Raw genomic sequence first — 26634 nt, forward strand, 5'->3', positions numbered from 1 at the left:
AGAAAAAAAGAAGATCCGAATCTAATCAGAAATGAATGAACTAACTGAAAATGCTAGATGTGTGGAGAGGATATTGAATGTAGAACAACACCATGAAGTCCAGGATCCATATAATAAAGCTTGTCCCACCTAATTCATCTAGCTGTTTTCCTATCTCTCTAGATCCTTCAAACAATAGAAGGATAAAGGTTACAAAAGACTGAAGAGACTTGGATAGTTTACTTATAGTTATAAACATGGTTTAAAATTTCGGTTTCAGTACCGGTTTCGGACCCCTGAAAATTTGAAATTTCGGTCGAAATCTGGTACTCTAACGAAATGATTATTTTTTTCAATATTAAATTTCGGTGAGATATTAAATTAATTAAAAGAAACATGATTTTTTGGGTGAAATTTTAGAAAAAAACGAAATTTCGGCCGAAATAAAATACTGTTTCGGTTTTTCGCCATTTCGGTGTCGGTCTCCACCGGATTTCGGTCGAAATTTAAAACCGTGGTTATAAATAACAAGTCGGAAGGAAAGTCAGGAACATGAAGAACTGAAGATCAAGGTTTTAAATTTCAGGTATTTTTCTATTTCTATTTAGATCCTTAAAAAACAGAAGGATAAAGATTACAGAAGACTGAAGAGACTTGCCTAGTTTAGTTATAAATAAAAAGTCGGAAGGAAAGTTAGGAACATGAAGAACACAAGACCAAGGTTTAAATTTCAGTTTTGGATTCAGTATTGGTTGTCACAGAAAAGGAAACGTTCCAGTTTCGATTGGAAATTTTGGTGTAAATCCTGTAAGATCATGGAAACATATGAAAACATATACTAATGATGGAATTTTAAAATGAAACTTCAGGAAATCCAAGAATAAGCACAAATACACACTTAAAAACCATCACATAAGCAAGACTTCCATCTATAATGGTTTAACAATATCGAACACCTAGTGACATGCGTTGTCACGGATGTCTGATAATTCAGTACATACCACATTCACATGTAATTCATATAAATATTTATATATAATACATACATCACATTTCACGTGCAATTCATATAAATATAACTATGTAACACATAAGGATATTATTGTATGCTAATAATACATTTACGATTTTTGTAACACAACACCAACTAGTTTGGGACAAAGGCTTAGTTGAGTTGAATTGAGTTGAGTTGAGAAGGATATTATATACCACTAAGACATTTACAATTTCGGTTTCGGTATAAGGCTCGGCTTTGATATGTATTTCAGTGGGGATGGAAACGGAAACATTTCGGTCATTTCGCGTTGGTTTCAGTGAAAATTTAAAACCATGTGAAGATAGTGAAAAAGAAGAGTTGAAGAGAAAGGACAAACAATAACTCTACCAAATGTAGTGGACAAAGAATAGGCAAGGAAGAATCACCACTATTATGAGAAATCTCTCTAATTTAATTCAAGGGTGTCAGTTGATTGATCTACCATTGGAAGGTGCAAGATATATATACATGGTCAAATAATCAAGACCATCTGGTCTTGAGCAGATTAGATCGGGTTCTTATCTCAAAAGAGTGGGAAGAATCAATCCCTCTCATCTATCAAAGGCCCTTCCAAGACCTATTTTGGATCATAATCCAATTCTTCTGGAATTGACCGATTTTTGTGGCGGACCGGGGCCCTTCAATGTGAAACTCCTAGCTTTGATGGAAAAATTAAAGAATTGTGGAATGAAGTACATGAAGATGGGTGGAAAGGATTCATTTTTTGTAGAAAACTAAACGCCCTTAAGCTGAAAATCAGGGAATGGCAGAAGAGGGAGGACGAAAGAAAGAAATTTAGAAAAGAAGAGTTTTTTTTTTTTTTTTTGAAAGGTAGAAAAGAAGAGATATTGTTGGCATTGAATCACCTGGAAAGGAAAGAAGAGTAGGCACAAATTGAGGTGGAAGATAAAGTGGAAAGAGTGGCTCTTATGGAGGAATATGACGAGATGCTAAGGAGAGAGGAAACTTTTGGCTAGTAAACAGCTTGTACAAACTCTTGGCTAAGGTATTAGCTTGAAGATTAACAAGAATCATGGGTGACATCATTTCGAAGTTCCAAGGGGACTTTGTCAATGATAGGCAAGTCTTGGATGGCATAGTCATTGCAAATGTAATTCTGGATACTTTGAAGAGGGAAGTAGACAAAGGAATCGTTGCCAAAATAGATCTGGAAAAAGCATATGATCACGTAGATTTGAGGGTACTTGATCTCATTCAAGAAAAAGATGGGATTTGGCACTAAATAGACAAGATGGGTGTCTTCTTGCACGTCAACGGCATTTTTTTCCATACTCTTTGATGGTTCCCCAATTGGATTCTTTGGGAGCTACTGGGCTTTGAGGCATGGTGATCCCTCATCACCATACCAACATGGCTGTGGAAACATTAAGCTTATTAATTTCCAAAGCGGAGATTAAAGGGTACTTTAAGGGCCTAAAGCCGAGTAGAAGGTCCCCAACAGTCACTCACCTTCAATTTGCCGATGACACATCAATCTTCATGGAGGAAGGTGAGCCGGCTATTGCAAATTTCAAAAGGTTGTTTAGGTGGTTCAAGATGGCATCTGAGTTAAAAATAAACTTTTCTAAAAGTGCAATTGCGGGCATCAATGTTGAGCCGTATATGGTGAAAGTGTATGCTGAGAGTCTGGGTTGTAGGGAAGAGACACTTCCTCCTATAACCTATCTTGGCCTCTCCTTAGCCTAAGACATTCCAAAGGCTCTCAATGTGACCCGGTGGTGAAGAGAATCGAAAGAAAATAAGCAACCTGGAAGAAGAAATATATCTCTATTGGTGGAATGATCACTTTGATCAAAGCGACTTTATCTAATATGCTAGCATATTTTATGTCTCTCTATGCAGTACGGTAGAAGTGACAAAATGAATTGAAAGTCGCAAAGAGACTTTCTTTAGGATGGAGATGAAAATAGCAAAAGGCTAAAGCATCTAATGAATCAGAAAAAGGTATGCAAACTAAAGAAGCATGGAGGTTTGGGGATAGGAAAAATCAAAATTACGAAATAAATGCTTGGCAAATGGTTGTGGAGATTTCAGGTGGAAAAGGAAGCACTTTGGCACTGTATCATTAGGGATAAATATGGGAGACGGTGGGGGATTGGGATGCTAGGAACCCGGTTATTGGTAAATGTTAAGGTGCATGGGAAGTCTATTTGTGTCCCTCGTGTCCAGTTTGAGTCTCTTGTTAGATTTAGAGTGGGAATGGTAGATAAGGTTCGTTTTTGGGTGGATCTTTGGGTCGGGGAGTCTTGTTTGTGCCATGCATTTCCGAATCTATTCCGTCTAGCGATCAATAGAGAGTCTAGAGTTAGTAATTATTTGTTGAGGGGTGAGGAAAATGGGAGGGGATTATGGGATATTAGACTTAGGAGAGACCTTGAAGATAATGAAATTGTTAGCTTCTCATCCCTTTCTTGGCCACTTAAACTCTTATTATTGTTCCCCTTTTGAGCTTGACCTTAGTGTTTGGATCCCTGACTCCCAAGGTGATTTTTCGGTCAAATCTTTTTTTACAGGTTGAATGATGGATGCAGGGCTGCCTCAATCCGGGCCAAAATATGGAAACTCCATTACCCCCTCCAAGGCTAGTGGCTTTTGCATGGACTGCAGTTCATAAAAGCATGAACACATGCAACCGCATAAAAGAAAAAAGAAAGTTTCGGCTAGCAAGTTGGTGTGTGCTATGTAGAAGGGAGGAGGAATCATTAGATCATCTATTATTGCATTGTCCTTTTTCTATTACCTCTTGATCAGAAGTATTGATAAATTTACATAGACGGGGGAATGTTGCCTATTACATGCATAGGAGCAGCATTGGTCGGCATTCCCACAGTGACATGGTAACTTCTATTACTACAGCATTGAAAGTTGAGTTTTTTTTTTTCAAATAGGTTTGAGTACTCCTTGATGTGCATGTACCAAAGGATCACTGATCAGGCAAAGAAGTAAATCAGGGACTAAATGTCGAGAAGTGATCAAATATATGTAACTTATGAGTACAATATTCAAACACACATCTTGTAGTTCAGAAAGAAACAAAACTGAGAACTGCCAAAGAACGTAAGACAACCTCAAGACACTCATCAGGTGTAGCTCAACAGAACATCTAGGAGTTTGTGTGTTGAAAAGGAATTTCTTGTGGCATTCTTTTCATGCCATCATGTCTCTGAGACCATTGGTTTAATATGATAATAGGGTATCCTACATCAGTAGATAATGTTTTTTAATGGCATTTCAGTTGATAATGTTATGGCTTAACTTTGTAACATTCCCATCATTTTTAATAGTTGGTACTAATGTGTAAGGGATGCACGGAAGCAGACCCTAGATTGACTAATGTGATATGGAATTGCTGAATAACTCAAGTATTGTTGCAGGTTTGTGGGCATCAGCTTCCCAACACATCTTGTAGTTCAGAAAAAAACAACACTGAGAACTGCCAAAGAACATAAGACAACATAAGACAACCTCAAGACACTCATCGGGTGTAGCTCAACGGAACATCTAGGAGTTTGTGTATTAAAAAGGAATTTCTTGTGGCATTCTTTTCATGCCATCATAGGTCTCTGAGACCATTGGTTTAATATGATAATAGGATATCCTCCATAAGTTGATAATGTTTTTTTTATGGCATTTCAGTTGATAATGTTATGGCTTAACTTTGTAACATTCCCATCATTTGGAATAGTTGGCACTAATGTGTAAGGGAATGCACGGAAGCAGACCCTAGATTGACTAATGTGATATGGAATTGCTGAATAACTCTAGTATTGTTGCAGGTTTGTGGGCATCAGCTTCCCACGATTGCTCGCATTGCATTGCTTTGGTTCCCTAATATGTTGTCTGCAGAAATGGATGAACCTCTCGCCCTTAATCCATGGTAGGTAAAGGAGAAGCAAAAATGACAAATATTACTCGTCCTGGCTTATAATGTAAATTGCCAGTTACTTAGGGGCATTTTAGAATGCATATATTTTGGCTCTGTTCAGCCACACAAGTCTCAAGTTGCTCCCATTACTGCTCTCATTGTTTTGAAAATCTTATGATTTACGGTTCGATTTACTATTCGATTTACGATTCTTAGGCAAAACGATTTGAATCCCATGATTGAATCTTAATTTGTATGAATCTTACGATTCGATAGTAAATCGTACGATTCATATGATTAATGCGATTTATCCAAATTAAGTTTTGTATAAAAGAAAATATGTCTCTCTTTCAAAAGACCTCATTTCCTTTCCACATTACAAGAAGCCTTTGAAATCCCTCTCATTAGAAGGAAGAAGACAGAGGAGGAGTAGGACATTGAACGAATCGAACCAGTCGAGCAAAGCATTCGTTGAAGGCATTACACTCACATCGAGGTGGGAGACTACCGTAATAAAGACAACATCGATTCTCGTCTTTTATGATAGATATTTGTCATTTGATGTTTGAGACTCTGAGAATTGATATGATCTTGTGTCTCTTTTTAAAGATTATTAACCAAGATACATGGTTTTGGATGAGAATTAGATGATTAGTATGTGTCAAGTTTGTCAGCAAACAATTTGTATTACGATATTGAATGCTAATCATGGTAGTTTCTGTATGAATTAATGAATTTGGATGAAAAATGAATAATTGGCTATTTTTATTCTTTAATTTATTTACAATTTTTTATTATACATATTTTTTATATTTTTGAATGAATCTTACGATTTACGATACGATTTACAATCCGATACAATTCGACCCCGATTACGATTTACGATTCGATTCCGATTTTCAAAAAATTGACTACTCTAATGTTTTGTCTCTGAGACCATTGGTTTAATATGATAATAGGATATCCTCCATCAGTTGATAATGTTATGGCTTAACTTTGTAACATTCCCATCATTTGGAATAGTTGGCACTAATGTGTAAGGGAATGCACGGAAGCAGACCCTAGATTGACTAGTGTGATATGGAATTGCTGAATAACTCAAGTATTGTTGCAGGTTTGTGGGCATCAGCTTCCCACGATTGCTCGCATTGCATTGCTTTGGTTCCCTAATATGTTATCTGCAGAAATGGATGAGCCTCTCGCCCTTAATCCATGGTAGGTCAAGGAGAAGCAAAAATGACAAATATTACTCGTCCTGGCTTATAATGTAAATTGCCAATTACTTAGGGGCATTTTAGAATGCATATATTTTGGCTCTGTTCAGCCACACAAGTCTCAGGTTGCTCCCATTACTACTCTATCTTGGTGGCCAAAACTCACTAGAATTGTTGCAATCAAACCTAAGAAACTACCCCTGGCCTTCGGTCAATAATATACTGAGGTGTATGGCTTTTCGTTGCTTGTAAACATGGGCAGTCTCCTAAAAGAAGTGGCAAGATCTTCGCCAATCACCTAACATTCTGACAAGTAGTGAGGTCATTGTATGCACGTATGTGGTGTAGAGCAAGCCCTCATCCCTATCATGTTAAGATCATCTCTCCATCTTTTATGGTGGCCCTGTCTTACATAAGAGTCTGCCCTATTTTACACTTAATCCCACAGAATGGCACTTTGGGACATAACCGTCATTCGGGACAAAAGTTTTCACTGAAGCATTGCTTTACATAATTGTCATTTATCTATAACAAGACATGGTTCACCAAATAAGGTTTGTATGATATAATAATGAAAATCTTCTTATCACACAGTTTCAACAAAAGTTTGGAACCTTCAGTCATAATGATAAAATGGCAAATACATTCCTAATTGCTCCACAGAAAATGAACGTGTCATGGTTATGCACGTAACTGCCATCCCACTCAGGATGAGGTATATTTCTTTCACCAGGCTAAGAACAAGTGTGATATTCAAGACTACAAGCATCAGGCATAACTAGATCCTTACCAAAAAAAATTAGGCTTCGGATAGTTCCGCCCATTAAAGAAAGATAAGTATACAATATAATAGCTCTAGTAAAATTAACACAAAATGTTATACAGATAATGTGACACAGAGTTAGGAATAGGAAGCGTGCCTGTGAAGTAACATGGGCAATGAAACGGCCACGAGCAAATGCAACACTAGTAGTGTCTACATTTGAGTCTTCGCATAGGGAGACAACCTACAATATCAAATTGGGTAAAACAAACTGGAATCGATTATTTTGTTATCACGAGAAAAGGCAAGTTAGTTAGTAAAACTCAATAAAGGAGATGCATTACATCTGTATAATGACACCATAAGACAGCAAAACAGATAAAGAATGAGATAGTCGGTATATAAATGTATTACATTCCGAGACCGAGTTTTGAAACACAGGTTCCAATCAGCGACAAATGCCAAGTGTATGGGTGTTGATCAGGGTGAACTACCCATTTGGGTAGTCTGAAGAAAACTAAACTTGAGCTCTTTTGGAAAAAGAATCATGCACAGAATTAGAAGACTCTTAGAATGGTAACAAAGAATTTAGAACATGATATATTTAAAAAATAGTTATAATAAATAATTTAACATCATATAAATTGTCGAGAATTTCACTTTTCTATCTTTTCTACTATATCAATGGAGTGGGAAGTGACCCATATCCATGTGATACAAAGATTGGAGTCGTTGACATGTGGGTGGATATGATGGATATTTTGTAATTTCAGGTAGCTGTTCTTTTTTTTTGAAATATTAATATATTGAAGGAAGGAACCGAGAAGGTTCACAAAATACAAAGAAAATGAAAACGAAAATACAATTTACGGAGGGAGATAATCAAACCACTCTAAACTAGCCCTGCTAACCCCAGATTTGGCAAGGGAATCAGATTCGTCATTTGCCGATCTCCGAATATGTGAGAAAACTGCAGCCAAATCAGAAACATAATCAGAGATCTCATCCATAAGACTGAGGAATCTCCGCAGCGGCGGAGCAAAACCCGAAAGCCACTTTACCACATTTGCCGAGTCCCCTTCTACTATCACCTTGTCCAGGATGAGTTTATCTAAATGTAATATTCCGGAATAAGCCACTATTACTTCCGCTTCAGAAGAATCGCTTATACCGATTGGACCGGAAAAAGCACAAACCACTTCACCTCTATCATTCCTAAGAAGACCACCAATTTCAGCTACACCCGGATTCTCAAAAGAAGCACCATCAAAATTAAGCTTGAAAAGACCAACAGGAGGAAGAGCCCACTTTTGAATCGCCTTTGATTTGGAAGACGCCTCATTGCATATGATCTGCCAACCCTCCCACAAATCATAGGCAGAAACCGTACAGAAGAGAGGAGAACTTTTCGCCCAGTGAATAGCCAGGGCAATAATCTTCAAATATAGACCATAGGAAGATTTTGCCTTTCCATTAAAGATTCTCTCGTTACGCTCTTTCCAAATGGACCACCAGACAGCCAATAAACAAATTTTCCAAAGAACCTTGCATTTTTTTCTTCCAAGGAACAAAATCCCAGCTTTCAAGAACTTGATCAGTAGAGTACGGAAAAACCCACCGAATACCGAATCTCACCAAAATCAAACCCCAAACTTAGCGAACATAACTACAATGAATGAATATATGATCAATTGATTCTCCATCCTTTAAGCATAAAGAACAATGATCAACTAGCCACATACCTCTTTTTCTTAAGAATTCAATAGTCTGAATGCGACGGCAACTAACAGACCCCCAAAGAAACTTACTCTTGGAGGGCAATGGAAATTCCAAACATTTGCCGATAAGGATTCCTCAGAGCCAATAGCACCCCGATCATAAAATGACTTAACCAAGAAGAATCCGGATGAATCCAACATCCAAATTCTTTTATCCGAACCAGACTTCTTTATAAAGCATTTTTCAATTAAATCAAGTAATTATGAGAAAAGATAATTCTTTTTCGAAAAAATTCTTGCTAAATTTTGGACACCACACCACTTTCTGATCCACTCTTTCGAAGTAGTCGTAGACAAGAACATTCTTTTCCGCAGCTATAATAAAAAGATCAGGGAAAATAATATTCATATGGTCTTTTGAACACCAAGCATCAATCCAAAATCTGATCCGATTTTCAGAATAGACTTTGAAGCAACACCCTTTTTCTGAATTCATGGTTCAAAATAATAATATCCCTCCAAGTAGTTGTACCTTTCTTTTCAAACCGATCATCTGACTCCCAATTTCCGGAGAGAAAACCATATTTACTCCCAATAACTCTCACCCAAAAAGCAGACCTCTCTTCTCCAAATCTCCACAACTATTTGCTCATGAGAGCGAGGTTGAATTGCTTAATTCTGCGAATACCCAGGACTCCATTTTTATGAGGAAGGCAAACTTTATCCCATTTTACTAAAGCAATTCCACCCCCATGATTTGATCCGCCCCAAAGGAATCTACGCTGGATTTTCTCAATCCTCAAAACCACACTAGCCGGGCACCTGAATAAAGATAGAAAATAAACTGGGATGTTAGCAAGAACCGATTTATTCAAAGTTAATCCCCCCCCCCCCCCCCCTTGAAACTAATTTTCTCTTCTAAGTTTCCAATCTGATCCGATTTAATATGTTTCATTAAAAGGGTTTCAAGGGGTATTTTTGGCACTTTATACAAAGTCAGTGGAGACTTTAATTTTTGATTTTTGGTGGGACCCTACAATTTAACCGTGTAAACCATATCCCTTCTTAAAAGACCCCTTGTTTATGTCTTGTAAAACAAAAAAATTGATATTTCCACCCCAAATTTAAATTAAAGTGGGTGTGTCAAGAATGCTCAAGCAAGATTTTTACACTAGGCATAAGGGAAGGGGCATTCTTGGCATATAAAGTTAAGTTGAGAAATAACTTTTATGATTGGAGGCCTCAAAAAGTTTGCCATAATTCAATCCCTTAAAAATAGCAAATCAAATCTTAGCCAAAATTCTTAGGCCTCTAGTATTGGGAAAATATTACTAATTTCCAAATATCATGGGACGTCCCTCCTTTTTCTCCTAATTAATTGCAGCCCACTCCAAATTGGAGTGGGAACGGCAATTAAATTCCCCATTTTGGGCGTCCCTTGTGGCCCCTAGTTATATAAAATTAGGTAATTAAATTGCTTGTGCAAAGGTTAAAAAAAAAAGGGGGATTAGAAGATCTAATCTTATAAAGAAGGAAGGTTAATAAGAAGAATTAAAGGAAGATGGTAAAAGTGGAGATTTACAAATCTCTACAAACAATTTTGGGCGTGCATACTATCCCAAGTAGGGACGTGTGCGCTTGTGCCTCCCCATACTTCCTTAAAATATTATGTGGGCCACCTTCAATCTTGCAATCAAAGATTTTTATTTTGTTAACCTTTTAATCTTCTTGGTGGATCAATTGGAAGCATGGTAAATAAAAATAGAAAACTTATGTAAATAGGGATTTCTTGGGTAGGAATCCAATTTATAAATTAGGAAGCCTTCCTCTCTTTCTGTCCCTCTTATGATCGTGTATTGCTTCTTTTTCTATCCCCAACAATATTTTTGAGAGAGACAGAGAGAGGTGGTCGACAATTAAAAGAAAAAGGAGAAGAGAGGTTCATCTTGATTCATTTGATTACAAGTAAGTGCTCAGTAAACTAATCATTTCTTTTCTCCGAATAGGCTTATAAAAAAAAATGATTGGATTTCTAAAACCTCTTTCAAAGCCCATATTCTATACAATTATGATATCTCTTGGAGTTATAAATAATTTTGTTTTCGGAACAGAACCTTATATATACATTTGGCAAATAAATTAGTGTTCAAGAGAAATTAAATATTATTTTGTTTTGTTTTTATACCACATGTATTAGATAGGTACAAGGAAAAGATTTTAATTATCAAAATTGTACTTCGTCCATGTAAAATGAGTTCGTAAGTTAATCGATACTTTTATGCCAAACAAAATTTCATTTAACTGATATCTCCTTATAACTATGCTTTCAACTGAAATTTTAATACTTTATGTACATCAAGTGATTTTGTATTATAAGTTAGCACTGTATCTACATAAACGTGCATATAACGTAGGATTTTATTTTCAATCCGTTTAGTCAGCAATATATATTAACTTTGAAATTTTTCTACGTGGCAGTATTATTGTGTAGAAAATAGGTACATAGAAACTTTATATTATTCATGTCAACATCATACGATGAACTTTATCATTTTCTCTAGAATACTAAATGTTATCTAGTGCAAATTTTTTTAAGAAAATCTTATAGTACCTTAGGACAGTACTATTATACGTATAAATTATTGGAAATTTTGTTATGATAAATATAAATATATATATATATATATATGAGAAAATGGTTCCTACACATATGTGTAGAGAGTTCTCTACACACTAGCTTAAAATACAGTGGGGGCCCACATTGTTTGGGTGATCCAAGCCATCCATTTTAAAGGCCCTCACATAGATAGGGTGTCTACAAAAAATCAGATCCATAGGATCATCCCAACCCTACGATTTGTGGAGGTAAAATGGATGTCTTTAAACCTTCACAAATTAGTCCATTTTTTGCCTCCACAGTTCGAATGGTTAGGATGATCCTATGGATCTGATTTTTTGTGGACACCCTATCTATGTGAGGGCCTTAAAAATGAATGGTTTGGATCACCCAAATAATGTGGCCCCCACTGTATTTTAAGCTAGTGTGTAGATAATTTATCTACACATGTGTAGGAACCGTTCTCTCTCTCTCTCTCTCTCTCTCTCTCTCTCTCTCTCTCTCTCTCTCTCTCTCTCTATATATATATATATATATATATATATATATATATATATATAAACAGGTAGATGTCCTCTAATAAGAATTTTTTTTAAATCAGTACTTTCATATTAAGTTAAAGAAATTTCTTATATTTTAGTTCGATCAGTGTTTTTAATATCAAGTTATTTTGATATCTATGATCGTTATATAAGTAGTAAGGGGCCGGAAATCGATGGCTAATTTAACACCTTAAATATAAGTAATCACTCATTCAAATAAATTGAGAATATTGGAGTAAAGAGAACTAAGTGTAATTAGGAAGTGTAACCTAACTTGGGATGAGATTTAGCGATTTAATGAAAAGCTTAGTTGTGTGTGCGGTTCCATGATCCCAGGATTTGTGCTTCTCTGATTCTGGTTAGAAGCGGCTTCGAATTTTCCAAGTTCTAACGTCAAGGAATGGTGGGTGAAGAGGAGGGAGCTTTTGCTAATGAAGACATTTGATGAGACCAATGCGGGCATTTGGGGTGCTAGAGTCATAAAGTGCGGATTGACATCATGGTCACTTCCGTGGTTTTGGTTTAGTTGGATTTAGGATTTATTATTTTGATTATTCAGACTTTGGGTTTAATTATGTTAGTGGGTCTCAAATTTGGAGACATTTTTTTTTATTATTGTTGGTTGTTTACGAGAATAATGATGATGGGAAGGTTTTAATTTATTTAGTTTTAATTAATCGCTTCCGCTATTTGTTATCTATTCTTAAAAAAAAAAAAAAAAAATTCCGTGGTTTTGGTAGCGACCTCAAGCAATGGACGCCAGGTCGTTACACAAAGGCAGACCAAGATAAGACCAAAATAAGAAGATGGAAAAGAATCCACCTTGCACCCCAAGATTTCTGCAAACAAACCAATTTCTGCAGAAGAAATATTAATAGCAAATATTCTGGATTTTAACAAATTTGTCCTCTGCCCTGTTATCAGTTCATAGCATCTTAGGATCGCCTTGAGGTTTAAAAGATTGTTGTTCTTCGGCACACAGAAAAGCAAGGTGTCATCTGCAAATTGCAAAATAGACACTTCCACTTTATTCTTACCAACTTCAAAACCTGCAATTAATCTTTTCTCGCAACCTTTATGGATCAATTTACTGAGAGTTTAACAAAAAGAAAAGGAGATAGTGGATCACCTTGCCTGAGGCCTCTAGATGATTTAAACAAACCTTTAGGAGAACCATTAATCAATATAGAGAACCAAGCCGAAGACACAATTTCGGATCCAACCTCTCCAAATACTTCTGAAACCCATTCTCCCAAGGATATAATCTAAACAGTCCCATTCAACTCTGTCATATGCCTTCTCCATATCCAACTTACAAACCACTCCTTTTCCACCACTTCTCGAAAAGTAATCGATTGCTTCATTCGCAATCAAGGAACAGTCAAGAATTTGTCTGTTGCATACAAAACCACTTTGACTATTATCGGACACCACCCTAGGAAGAACAACTTTTAAACGATCAACCAAAACTTTGTATAAGCAACCCACCAAACTAATAGGTCTGAAATCTGAAACTTTCGAAGCACCCTCTACTTTAGGGATCAAGGCGATAAAAGAGGCACCTGATCCTTTATCAAGAGAAATACCTCTATGAAAATCCTTGAAAAATCGAAGGACGTCGGATTTGACATAAGACCAACAAGATTGGAAGAAAGCTAGGCAGAAACCATAAGGACCAGGAGCCTTATCTCTCTCCATAGAAAAAAGGGCAACCTTCACCTCATCCTCTTCAAAAGATCTTTTCAAATTAGAACTCTCTTCTAAAGATAAACTATTGAACTCTGCATCCTCCGGAATTGGACGAGATAAATTCTCAGAAGTGTACAGGGATGAGAAGAATTCAACAAAGGTTTGAGAGATATCATCCTTATTTGTGATCAAATCATTACCAGCATTAAGGACTTCAATTCTGTTTCTTCTCCTTCTAGCACTCGCCATAGCATGAAAAAATGCAGTGTTTTTGTCTCCTTCCTTCAGCCATGTAATTCGGGATTTCTGCCTCCAAGATATTTCCTCGTGTAGAAGAAAAGCCTGGTGTTCTTGATTAAGTTTACCCAATTCTTCCCACTCCTCTTCCCCGCCCAAACCACTATCTTCTAGAGCTTTTAATTCCTCCATTCTATTTTCCAGTACTAATTTTCTGTTTAAAATCTGTTTTTTTTCTTCTCCCACGCACACTTTAATGTTCTTCTTCACAAATTTGAGCTTCTTCCCTATTATCACATCCGCTGGACCTTCCACATGATAAGACGACCACCATTCTCCCAACCTTTCTACCATCTGTGGATAATTTAACCAAGCAATTTCAAATCTAAAAGGAGTCGGGCCCCAACATTCTAGCCTTGGATCAAGCAAAATAGGGGAATGATCTGAAACCGAATGAATCAAAGCCTTTTGGAGGATATCCGACACCATAGCCATCCACTCAGCACAAATAAGGAATCGATCAAGTCTGCTTCGACTTTCTCCTCGAGACCATGTGAAAGCTGATCCCGATAAAGGAAGATCGATCAGTTCATTATCGATCAGTTCAGGTGGTTGTTCTCTCCCGAAATTTGCTGGTAGGTGGCTGTTCTCTCCTGAAAAAAGTGAGCCACTCTATTGGCTTTTGTGAAATTGCCTACCAAATCCCCATTTTAATGAATGACAAAATCATTAAAACAAAAGGCAAATACAAATAAAAGAAAATAATAATTGGTAACCTATTTTACATCAGTCCGAGTGTCGGAATCCGACACCATGTATCGAGTTTTGGATTGTGCAAACATCAGAGAGAGATATGTAGACATCAAAGAGAGATATGTAGATTCGCAATAATATTTTAATCACTTCTTAAATTTTAATTTTTTTACATCGTACTATGGTTATAACTCGAAAATTTTAATCTGTTAAGTAAATGAAAGGTTTTATTTCTATATAAAACCTTATTATTAGGACGGATAAAACTCAAAACATGCAATAATTTAAAATTGTGGCAGTAGTATTCAGAAAAACAGATAAAAGAGATCTAGAAGTGTCACAATGAATTATTGAAATCTGATACATGTCTGACACGGGTACTTAGCCCGTTCAGAAGAATCCAAACAACACGGATGACCATTTATGCCTAAAACAAGGAAAAACAATAACAGGGTGAAAAGGTTCAGCACAAACCCCAAAAATAGCTAAATAATGAGCATATGGTGAAAGTTGGGCTCGGTTTCAGCAGTTAGGGGTATTACCTAATAAAGCCCGAGTCTAAAATTTTAGACCCCACCCAATCCAAAGGCAAGGTGGGCACAATACCAAAATCCAACCCATTTCAAATATAGAAACCCAATGGGTACCCAACCCAGCCCAAGAAATCAACATGGGTGTCGGACACCCAGATTAAACCAATTTGGGCACAATTATTTAGCTGATTCCATAGTTAGTCCATTTTAGGCACCCTTGCTTAGCACATTCTGGCATGCACACATCACTGAAAGTTTACATAGTGGGGTTTGGGTTTTGGAGTGTTCGAGTGGTAGAAAGATGGATCTTAAGGTTTTTGAATGGTAAGATTAGGGTTTTGGACAGCAATTTGATTGAGGCCACTTGCAATGATTCTGACAATGGAGAAGATAAGATTCACAATGCATGACTCCGATGGCGGAGAAAGCAATTATGTTTGAACTCTCCACGACACTGGTAGTGAAGAAGGTAAGATCCATAAGACAAGAAGGGAACAGAGTGGAGAGCTAGAGTTCTATGACATGCGCCTAAGATCATGATTTGAATCCATGTTGAAATTTAGAAGATCACGATCGTATCTTGTGTAAAGAGGATTGTGAAGAGAAGAGAAAGAAGAAAACAAAAGGTGAATAGAACTTTCATGGTGGTTGAATCCCCAACCCCACGAATTGAAGCATTTTATAAACGTTAAGAATAATTAATAGGACCACCCACAATGTGCCCTGTCTAATTAACATGAAATACGTACTCTCACTTAAAGGAATTATAATGAAACTTGGTGTAAATCTCTTAACAGTAACAATAGTTTTTACTTTAATACTGTTGGAGAAGAAATGAGAGAAAAAGAGAGAGTTGGAGAGAGAACTCCCCCTCACTTGTGCATTTATATTAAGAGAGAAGAAAAGGAACAAAGATGACTATGCCCTTGGGCATTCTGCATATTCTAACACTCTCCCTCAAGCTAGAATTTATATATCATATATTCCTAGCTTGTTACAAATATCGCTTAACTTAGCTTTACTCAACAACTTTGTAAACATATCAGCCAGATGATCCACAGATCAAGTGAAAATTGTGCATATCTCCCCCTTCTGGATTCTCTGACGGATAAAATGGCAGTCCACCTCAATATGTTTCGTTCATTCATTGAAGACTCAATTGGTAGCAATATGTATTGCAGCCTTGTTATCACAATACGAGAAGGCGAAGAAGGAACAATACCAATCTCAGACAAAAGTGAACGCAGCCAGATGAGTCTAGTACTCGTGTGTGCATGGCCCTGTATTCAGCTTCAGCACTGGACTTGGCTACGAAATCTTGTTTCTTGCTTCGCCGGGACACCAAGTTACCTCCTACAAAGGTGCAGTTCCCAGTGGTCGATCTCCTATCTGCTGGAGATCCAGCCCAATCTGCATCAGAAAAACCTTCAATCCTCATATGACCATGCCTTTTAAACAACATGCCTCTCCCTGGAGCGCCTTTCAAGTACTTGAGAATATGAACTACTACAACCTAGTGAGAGAGACGTAGGAAGCTCATATACTAACTAACTACTCCTACAACATATGAGATGTCTGGATGCGGATTTTGAGTTATATGAGCTTACCAACTAGTCTCCTATATCTGCTGGGTCATTCAACAAGTCCCCCTCTTCTGGAATAAGCTTCACATTAGGGTCCATGTGTACAGATGAAGGTTTCACTCCCAGATTTCCTGGCTCATCTAATAAATCAACCACGTACTTTCTTTGTGATAGAGAGAGACCTCGCGAAGAATATGCTACCTCTATCTCAAGAAAGTATCTTAAGCGACCTAGATCCTTGGTGGAGAACTCTTTCTGCAAGAAGCTCTTCAATTTCTGTATGCCTCCTGAATTACTGCCAGTGATGATAATGTTATCAACATATACTATCAACAATATACCAGCTGCAAACTGATGACTGAAAACTGAATGGTCTACGACGCATTGTTTCATGCCAAAACGCATGACAGCTTCACTTAACCTCCCAAACAATGCTCGCGGAGATTGCTTTAAACCATCGAAAGATTTCCACAGGCGACACACATAGAAGGACATCTCCCCCTAAGCAACATATCCTGGAGGTTGCTCCATTTACACCTCCTCGGTGAGGTCGCCATGGAGAAAGGCATTCTTCACATCTAACTGATAGAGGGGTTAACCATGATTAACGGCCAAAGAAAGTAACACACGAAATGATGAAATCTTTGCAACAGGAGAGAATGTCTCGGTGTAATCAACACCAAAAGTTTCAGTATACCCTTTACCACTAATCACGTCTTCAAGCGCTCAACAATACCATCTGGCAAATACTTAATAGAGAACACCCATCGACATCCAACAGGGCGAGCATCAGAAGGCAGAGGAAGCAAATCCCTGGTCTGATTGGTGTGAAATGCACCCATCTCAAGTGGAGGGTGATTCGGCGAATGCAATATCAAATCAATCGAAGGGACCGTGAAAAATTCAGCACGTTATTACGGAAATTACGGACTTGGTCCTTCAAATCTAACCCCAAATTGAACATAGGAGGAGAATTGCTAGCGTGACGGTGGACCGTCTGGCCAAGGATGGTGAATCGCTGAAATTTGTGTCTATTTTTACTGTACCTCATCTTGTGAGGCATGAGGAACAATGGGATGTAATTCCGCTCACTTGTATGAAACACTACATGTACCGTTATTTGGTAATAAAAGTCAATTTTCAAAAAAAAGAAAAAAAGAAGTGCACCGCACCCATCTCCAGATCCATGGCTGCACGCCAGCCAGGGTAAGCAAAAGCCTCGGCCACCGACTGCGGTAAACAGATAGAATCCAAAGAAGATACAAAGCCTCTGAAGGGAGGGGGTGTTAGATTATCATAGGAGACAAAGGTCGAAATAGGATGCGCAATAGAATGAGAACGGATGCGCGAAGCAATACGAGAATCAGAAAGCTCAACAGAAGAAGAGATGATTCCTGAGAGTGCATCTACTACCACAGATAGAGGCGGACACGGCAGCACAATTGGGTCAGGTAGAACCGCAAGAGGAAGGGAATGCGCCTGCTCGAGAACATCAGGACGAGACTCATGCGTCTGAGTGAAGAATGGCTCAAACTCAAAGAATATCACATCAACAGACACAAACCATCGTCGAAGAGGAGGGTTGTAGCAACGATATCCCTTCTAGATACGAGAGTAGCTCAGGAAGATACAACACTCCAATAGAGGGTTTAACTTATCACGACCATAACCTAGATTGTGAACGAAGCAAACACCACCAAATACAGGAGGGGTAAGAGGGAAAGGATCGCGCTGAGGATGTAAGACCATGAAGGGTGAGTCACCACTAACTACCAATGACAGGAGATGATTGCCGAGGATGATGGCAGTAAGAATGGCATCACTCCAATAGGTTTTAGGCACCCGCATTTGAAAAATGAGGGTGCGGGCCACTAAGTAACACAGTTTTTTCTCAGAAACATCATTTTATTGAGAGGTGTAGGCACAAGAGGACCGATGAAGAATGCCATGAGTGGAGAGGTGATCCTGAAAACCATTCGACCTAAAAAAATATTCCCTAGCGTTATCAGTGCGTAGACATTTGAGATCGCAATTATATTGGTTTGTAATTTCAGCATGAAAAGCACGAAAGGCTAAAAAACCTCAGAACGGTCTCTCTAAGTAAAATTAGCAATGTCATACGCGAATAGTCATCAATAAAAACAATAAATTACTTATAACCAGAATAAGACGCGACCCTAGATGGTCCCCATACATCATAATGAACTAACCGAAAAGGACTCGACACTCTACTGACTACTCGGGATGGAAAAGACGCACGATGGTGTTTCCGGAGTTCACATAACTCGCACTGAAAATGAGAAACAGGTTCAGGAACAACATGCGTCTGCTAAAGCCACTGAAGAGAAGGATGGCAAAGACGACAGTGCCACTGATAAGCATCGACAGAACTATCTAAGACAACTGTAGGCGTGCTATAATCCAGACGATAGAGCCCGTCCACCTCACGTCCCGGTCCAATTGTCTTCTTAGTCGAGAGATCCTGAAAGAGACAGTAAAATGGGTAAAATGAGACAGAGCAATTGAGACTTTAGTAAGCTGGCTAACAGAAAGTAAACTAAAAGGAGACTTAGGGACACATAAGACTGAAGGTGGCTAGGATGAGGATAAATACTACAACACCAAAGATGGGAGTAGAGGTCCCATCAGCAAGGGTAATTGATTGAGAGACAGAATGAAAAGCTCGAAAAGAGGTAAGCTGAGAAGAGTTACCGGTCATGTGGTTCGAGGCCCCCGAATCAACAATCCAGAACCCAGAGCTAGAAAGGAGGGTAGTAGGTGAACTACCTGGCAGTGGAAAGCGTGCAGGAGGGCGGGCGCCGAAGCGAAGGCACTGAAACTCCTCATAGTCGGCCTGTGATAAAGTGAATGTGTCATTGGCCGGCACGGGGCAGTGGAGGTGAAAGGCGAAACCTCAGGAGGACCACCAACAGTGAGGTGCGCCGAGCGAATCTAGCGAAACTCAGGATGAAGGGAACAACAAGTGTCGACACGATGGCCCTTTCTCGGACAATGAGTACAATATGAGCGGCCACGACCACCAACAACACGGCCACCACCACAGCCACCACGTCCCCTGCCCTGGGGAAAAGAACCTCCACCATGACCAGAGCGACCACCATCATCATAGGTTGCCGCCAGGGCAATGCTATCAACAGGAATAGCCGGGGAGGATTCGCCCAGAAGACACTACTAGGCACAATAATAGACCTCCATGAGGGAGGGAATAGAGCTAGAGCCAATGATCTCCAGGTGTAGATGAACGAACTCAAGGCCCAGACTGTCAAGGTAGTTGACAACACGGAGCTGGTCCCACTGACGGGTAAGTACTATGATGTCATAAGCGAGGGGAATAAAAAGATCAGGCTGCCAACAGAGGGAGACGAACTGGCTATAGTGGGTAGCGAGAGACAGATCACCACGGTGAAAGCGTATTCACTCAGAATAAGCGCGTAAGGTTATCGACCTCATAATAGAGTGCAGTATGATCCTAGATCGGCTTCGAAGTGGGAAGCATCATAGTGGCAGCTATAGACGGAGTCATACTCTGCCAAAGAAGTGTGTGAATCGACGCATCCTCCTGCTCCCATCGAGCATATGTAGGATCAGTGGAAGAGGGAGGATCCTGGTGAATACAGCTAACCTTGCCTCGACCAAGGAGATATGTCTCAACAACGACTTTCCAAGTTAAGTAATTGGTCTCATCCAATTTAACAGTAGTCATCTATGGGAATGAGCACTCTACAGAAGATGAGTGACTAGATGAGGGAATAGCCGAAAGTGCTTGTGTTGCATGGACCACATTGGTCGTGCCGATGGAGGGATAGTCAATGACAGGAGGCTCCATGAAGACAAAGAGATAGAGAAGACAACAACCACGACAATTGGCAAAGAAAAATATGAGAAAGGAGAAAACTAGATGGGGCCAAGGGTCATATTGCGACTCTGGAAGCTCCTATATGAACTATTGGGGAGATCATAGCGGAGAAGTCAAGACCTAAAAAAAGAAGTAAAACCTGAAGTGTCGCCAAAGACTGGGATGGGAAACGAAACGAAATGTACCAGATTTTTAGCACGTGCAACCATCAAACCAGAGACCAAAGCAGGACTCGATGAAACAGAAAGTATCATGGTACGTCGTCCTTCCCTATAGAAATGCAAAGGAGAGAGACATAGTAGTGGGAACCGAAGCCACGAACAAGAACAAGAGGGGTGGAGAGGATTCAAGACATTAGAGCCTAAATTATTTTTTTTGTGTGTTAAGGCTTTGGACCAGAGAAAGAGAGAGGCCAGTGGGAGAGAGGGGGTGGGTGTGCCGGTGAGAGAGAGAGAGGTTGGGGAGGTTGGGGGGGCAGGGAGGTGGCGTGGGAACATGGAGAAGGGGTGGGGGTTTCCAAGGACAGGGAGAAGGGGCAGCGGGGTTCCGGGGACAGGGAGGAGGGGCGAGGGCTGCCGGGCGGGGAGGAAGAGAGAGAAGAGGGAGTGGTCTAGGCGTAGGGTTAGGGTACGGTTTGGGGCTGAGGGAGAGGTGGTGGAGATAAGAGGTGGAAAAAAACTCTATGGTGGTCCCTAGGGGATCAAAACCCTAGGGCTCTGATACCATGTTAGAGAAGAAATGAAAGAAAAAGACAGTGAGTTGGAGAGAACTCCCCCTCACTTATGTATTTATATTAAAAGAGAAGAAAGGTACAAAGACAACTATGCCCTTAGGCATTCTACATATTCTAAGAAATAACTAGTAGACAATTATTAAATATCATTAAGTATAACTGTACAAAAAAAGGGCGGCCCAGTGCACGAGGCTCCTGCCATTGCGGGGTCTGGGGAGGGCTAGATGTACGCAGCCTCCCCCATGCTTTGCAGAGAGGCTGTTTCCGTGACTCGAACCCGTAACCACCAAGTCACAATGGAGCAACCTTAGCGTTGCATCAAGGCTCATCCTCTATTAAGTATAACTACATAGAAAATAATGATATATGGACTCCCATAATTGATCATGGCATGGAAGTTCACTCTACAATTTACACTTTTCTAATTAGAAATAAAATGTGTTATAATTCACAAAAAGTTATCAACGTGCTATCAAAAAAGTGTTTAACAAAGAGAGAAATGCCATCAAACTAAGGGAGGGAGGATATCATTTCTCTAAATAAAGTTTGTGATCAATTCCCTTCTGTTCGAATATTAAAATTTAATAATATTCAACATTATTACATGTCCCACACCAATATAAGCTAACCATGTACCATTCAAAAAAAAAAGCTAACCATGAAATTGTTATCGATATATCACCTATATGCTTCTAACATATTACTGATAAATCAAAGTATAGTGATGTGATGTTTTGCTGATAAGATCCCAATAAACCTAGTTGTGACCATGATTTTAAATTTCGGGGTGTGGACCGAAACCGATGAAATTTACAAATTTTCGAAAATTTCGAGAATTTTGGCAAAATTTGCTATAAATTTTTATTTTTTTTTCCGTTAGAGAATTTCGTACGGAATTGCCGAAATTTAGGTAATTTCTGTCGAAATTTCGTCCAAAAAAAGGGCATTTCGTAAGCTAATATGGAATTTCACCCAAAATTTCGATTTCGGATAAGTCCAAAATGTTAGCCGAAACCGAAATTTAAAACCATGGTTGTGACCAAGGTTTTAAATTTCGTTCAAAATCCGAAATTTCGGGTTTCAGTCAACCCCGAAACCGAAATTGGGTAAAGTCGATACGTTACAAAATTTCGACCAAAATTTCAAATTTTTGTTTTCCCAGAAATTTCAGTCCGAAATTTAAGGAAAATCTCCAAAAAATCTGGATTTTATTCTTTATTTAATATTTCCCGAGATTTCAGCCGAAATTCCAGTAATTTCATTCGAAATTTTGTACGAGATAAAATATTATTTTATTTTATTTCGTCCGAAATATCAGCCCATTATTTCGGTTTTGGTGAGGAACGAAACGCATTCCGAAACCGAAATTTGAAACCTTGGTTGTGACTCTGGTTGAGAATAAAGCGCTAACTAAAGTGTAGACAAAAAAGAAACAGTACTTTCAGTGAGCAGAAAGATATGTTCCATAACTAGGAAATGCATGTTACCTGCTTTGCAAACATTGCGATAGACATTGATTGAGGGCAATGGGGATCATTAATAATTTTAACCAAATCACTTGCTCTGGCTCTGCAAAAAGGAAGAAAAATTAAGAGCATCTAATAAATCAACTGAATAGTCCAAAAAAGATAGCACATGATTAATGGTGAATAACAAACTGTAAGAATTATGACCAATGAAATTAAGAAGAAAAACAAATGAAAATGAAAAAAAATCATAAGATGAGATGATTGAAGAAAAAGATTGACACAAACAAATGCATGGAACAAATCTTATCTCTCAAAGGTACAGAATTTATTAAGAGGGGAGTATTAAAGGCTGGTGATTAAGTTAAAAGAAACACAGGCATTGAACATCTCTTACAATTCAAAGATATTGCTTTAAATTTCCACCGAAACTGATATGATACGACCGAAATGTTTTCATTTTCATGCCCACAAAAATGCGTACTGAAACCGAAATACGTATTGAACCCAAATCTCTAAGTGCATAGTTAGTAAACTATACCATGTGTAACATATTTATTTTATGAGTTGAATGAAAAATGTGATGTATGAATCACATGGGAAATGTGAGACGTACTGATTCATTACTGGACATATGGGACAGCGAATGCCACTAGGTGTTAGATATTGTAAAGCCATTATGCTCTTTTTTTTCGGCTTATGTGATGGATTTTTAGTGTGTAATTGTTGGTATTGTAGAACTTCTTGAACGTTCAACTTAAAAATCCGTTATTTGCATATGTTTAAATATGTTTCCGTGATTTTACAGGATTTCCATTGAAATTCTCATTTGGCAACGACATGTTTCCATTTCCATCACAACCGAGACGCATACAGAAACCAAAACCTTGTTCACAGACAAAAGGTACATTTGCACAAAACTACTCTGCAATAAGTAAGACATCAAAAATTTCTTCTCTCATACGAATGGATCAATAAGCATCAAGCGATCACTTAATATGCAAGAAAAGAAAATCAGATTAATAAAATGATGAATAAATTCATAAGATTACCGGGGCTGGGATAGCAGCAATGCGACCACCAACACCAAACACACTCCAGAAGGAAAAGGAGATAGATATCAAAGAAACCAACCTTGGAATCCAACTAGTTATGCACTGCTTCCCATAGAATCGAAGCCGCACTAGATGGATCCAAGTTCTCAAGGAAGAAAAATAAATAAACATGTTTCTCTCTATCACGTTTTGAGGTATTTAAACATAAAAGCACTAAATAACCACTACTATACTATCACTATAGCATGCTTCATATGCAATGTTTTAAAGTGTCACATTAACAAGACCCATGTTGTACAAACTCCAACGGTCATTAACAAGGTAACAAGGCCGAATTCCAAGGAAAAATTTTAAATTTCTGTTCCTGTTTCAATCGGCATGGAAACGGAAACATTTCGGTTTAGATGGAAATTTCAGTAGAAATCTTGTAAAAACATGGAAACGTATGGTAACATATGTGCTGAAATTTTGAGATGAAACTTTAGGAAATATTGAATAAGCACAAATACATACTTAGAAACCATCACATAAGCAAGAAAGGTGTTCAAAATGGCTTAATCACATCGAACACCTAGTGACATGCGTCGTCGCACATGTCTAGAACAGTAAAGCCAATAAAGTACAATGTAATGAAGTATAAGAAAGTGCAACAACCAATCTCCCCTCCAAGCACCCCAACTCTATGTCAATCCCACATATAGTTACGAGGTATAATTGGTCCCATGCCGATCTGACATCTCATGCATAAGATATAATTACTTTGCTATGCAGTTCAATGAAGTTGACTACAAAATATCATTATCTACACTAATGAAAAGAAATGAAATACAAATCATAACATCTTTTCCTTTTTTGTCATTCTGACCGACCACTTCGGTCAAATTCGGTAAAGTTTTGGTTGAATTTCGGTTGAAATCTTAGGAATTTAGACGGAAATAATGACATGGAAGAAATTCATTGAGATTTTGTTTCGGTGGGGGATGGAAACAGAAACATTTCAGTCATTTCAGGGAAGTTTCATGGAAATTTATAACCACGTCAAAGGAGGATACCCCACTGGAATAGAAAACTCCTCAGTGAAAGGGCCCCATCGATCCCCTATCCAGAAGTTGAGACAATACAAGAAATGTGTCCCATTAGATATGCCAGAAATTTGTTCATAATAGATCTATGCATGGAAAAGAACACAAAAATTGAGATTAAAGATGAGTATGACGTGGGGGGAGGGGGGGGGCTTCTAAGTTGGCAATTTAAGCTTTTCAATCATCATCACGCTCTCCTCTTCTTCGATTTAAGATCCAAACTCAGAGGACCAATATGTTCATTGATGTCCCCTTCTTTTAGTCCAGCTTGATTAGTCTCCAGCCTCATGCTCCTCGTTTTAGGCCACTCAAAGGAGAGATTGCTTGGATGTCCACGTAGACCAGCACCACCCGAATGATTTTGCGATGAAGATTCATCCTTGTTAAAGTATAAAAGATAAATAACGCCTTTCTCCAACAGCTTAAGCTTTTGGAGAAGTTGGTAAGTTAATATGGTATCAGACTATCAGAGCCAAAGGTCTCGAGTTCAAACCTCCCAAATAGCAAAAAATCCACATGCGATGGTCGGCCCAAAGTGGGACCACATGTGCCACGTGTTTGCCAAGTGGGCTACACGTGCGGGGGGAGTGTTAAAGTATAAAAGATAAATAACGCCTTTCTCCAACAGCTTAAGCTATTGGAGAAGTTGGTAAGTTAACAATCCTTATCATGACCGGCAATAGTGCCTACAACCCTGTTTGCACATGAAGAAGCTGTATGGTTATGAGTTTATGAGGTTCAGTTGTGTTGGGACTAGCAAACAGCACCAACACTTCGGTCTCCACTGGTAATTCTTCTTCTCTCTACAATGTTCTTCCTCTAGTATTTTTTTTTCCACGTTCAATGCAAGCTAATACACTTTATCTACGGTCCAAACGCGAGAGACTGTCAAGTTCCCTCTAATCTATAACTTCAGACCTAGTAAGTATCTTTAAGTAGTGATCTCTGATTCAGCTAGCCCGTACACAAATAATTCATCAATATACTACTCAACAAAAGTATATTTTTGATGTAGCATTTGATAACGCTCAAATAGGTTCAATTGACATTGACAGTTGATGGAAAAGACGAAAGAGAAAGAAAATAGAAGAGAGGAGGACGAAGGGGGAAACCGGAAATGAGCTCGTGGATTTTCTTGGTCAAAACCCATGACTTCTACTCCCTTGTAAATAAAATATCACAAGTATGCTACTAAGACAGAAAGAACCCACCATAATACTCACGCACATCAACACTCCCCCTTAAGCTTGGCAGAGATGTTGATTTGATCATGCCAAGCTTGCCAAGTACATCATTAAATTTGATAGTTACTAAATCCTTTGTAAGGACATCAGCTAGTTGGACCTCTTATCTCACATACAGAAAATACACTTCATCATATACAACTCACTGATAAAGTTTCTATCCACCTCAATATTTTTGGCCCTACCATGCTGTGTAATGTTATGTGCAATGTTGATAGTTGCTTGAGAATCACAATAAATCTCATAGGGCTGTCAACCGCCATTCCTAGTTCACGTAGAAGAATCTGTAGCGATAAAAGTCTGGCTACCTACAAGTCATCGCTACTTTCGCTTCAGCAATTGATGTAGAAACCACAGATTGCTTAACTCCTCCATGTAACAAGATTACCTCCCAGTCAGTGAAGGCCTCTCTAGCTTCAAGTGACCATATATAGAAAATAGAATCTCCTTTCTTAGAGTAGAATTAATGTGCCTCAAAATTCTCTATGCAACGTTCAAATGTGAAACTTGAGGTCCATGCATAGATTGACTTGCCACACTTACAGCGTAAGTTATATCCACGGTTTCAAATTTCGGTTTAGGAATGCGTTTCAGTCCCCACCGAAACCGAAATTTTATCAAAATCAA

The 26634-nt window shown here is 38.5% G+C and overlaps 1 protein-coding gene across 2 annotated transcripts in view; it reads right to left on the reverse strand.

Annotated features, from left to right (window-relative positions):
- The window catches only part of GLE1 (nucleoporin GLE1-like protein), a 58454-nt gene that overhangs the window by 2890 nt on the left and 28930 nt on the right, over positions 1–26634 (reverse strand). Inside the window, exons 11-12 of one of the 2 annotated variants that reach the window (XM_077356266.1) lie at positions 22648–22729; positions 7036–7122 (exon numbers count right to left, since the gene is read on the reverse strand). In XM_077356266.1, the coding sequence (XP_077212381.1) occupies positions 7036–7122; positions 22648–22729 (169 nt within the window). The remainder of the gene's footprint in view (positions 1–7035; positions 7123–22647; positions 22730–26634) is intronic. The other variant, XM_077356267.1, reaches the window with a different exon arrangement.

The sequence above is a fragment of the Tasmannia lanceolata genome, unplaced genomic scaffold, assembly GCF_043159265.1.
Source record: "Tasmannia lanceolata isolate RefF3 unplaced genomic scaffold, GAP_Taslan_0.1 ptg000015l, whole genome shotgun sequence".
In the NCBI taxonomy this organism is placed as follows: domain Eukaryota; kingdom Viridiplantae; phylum Streptophyta; class Magnoliopsida; order Canellales; family Winteraceae; genus Tasmannia; species Tasmannia lanceolata.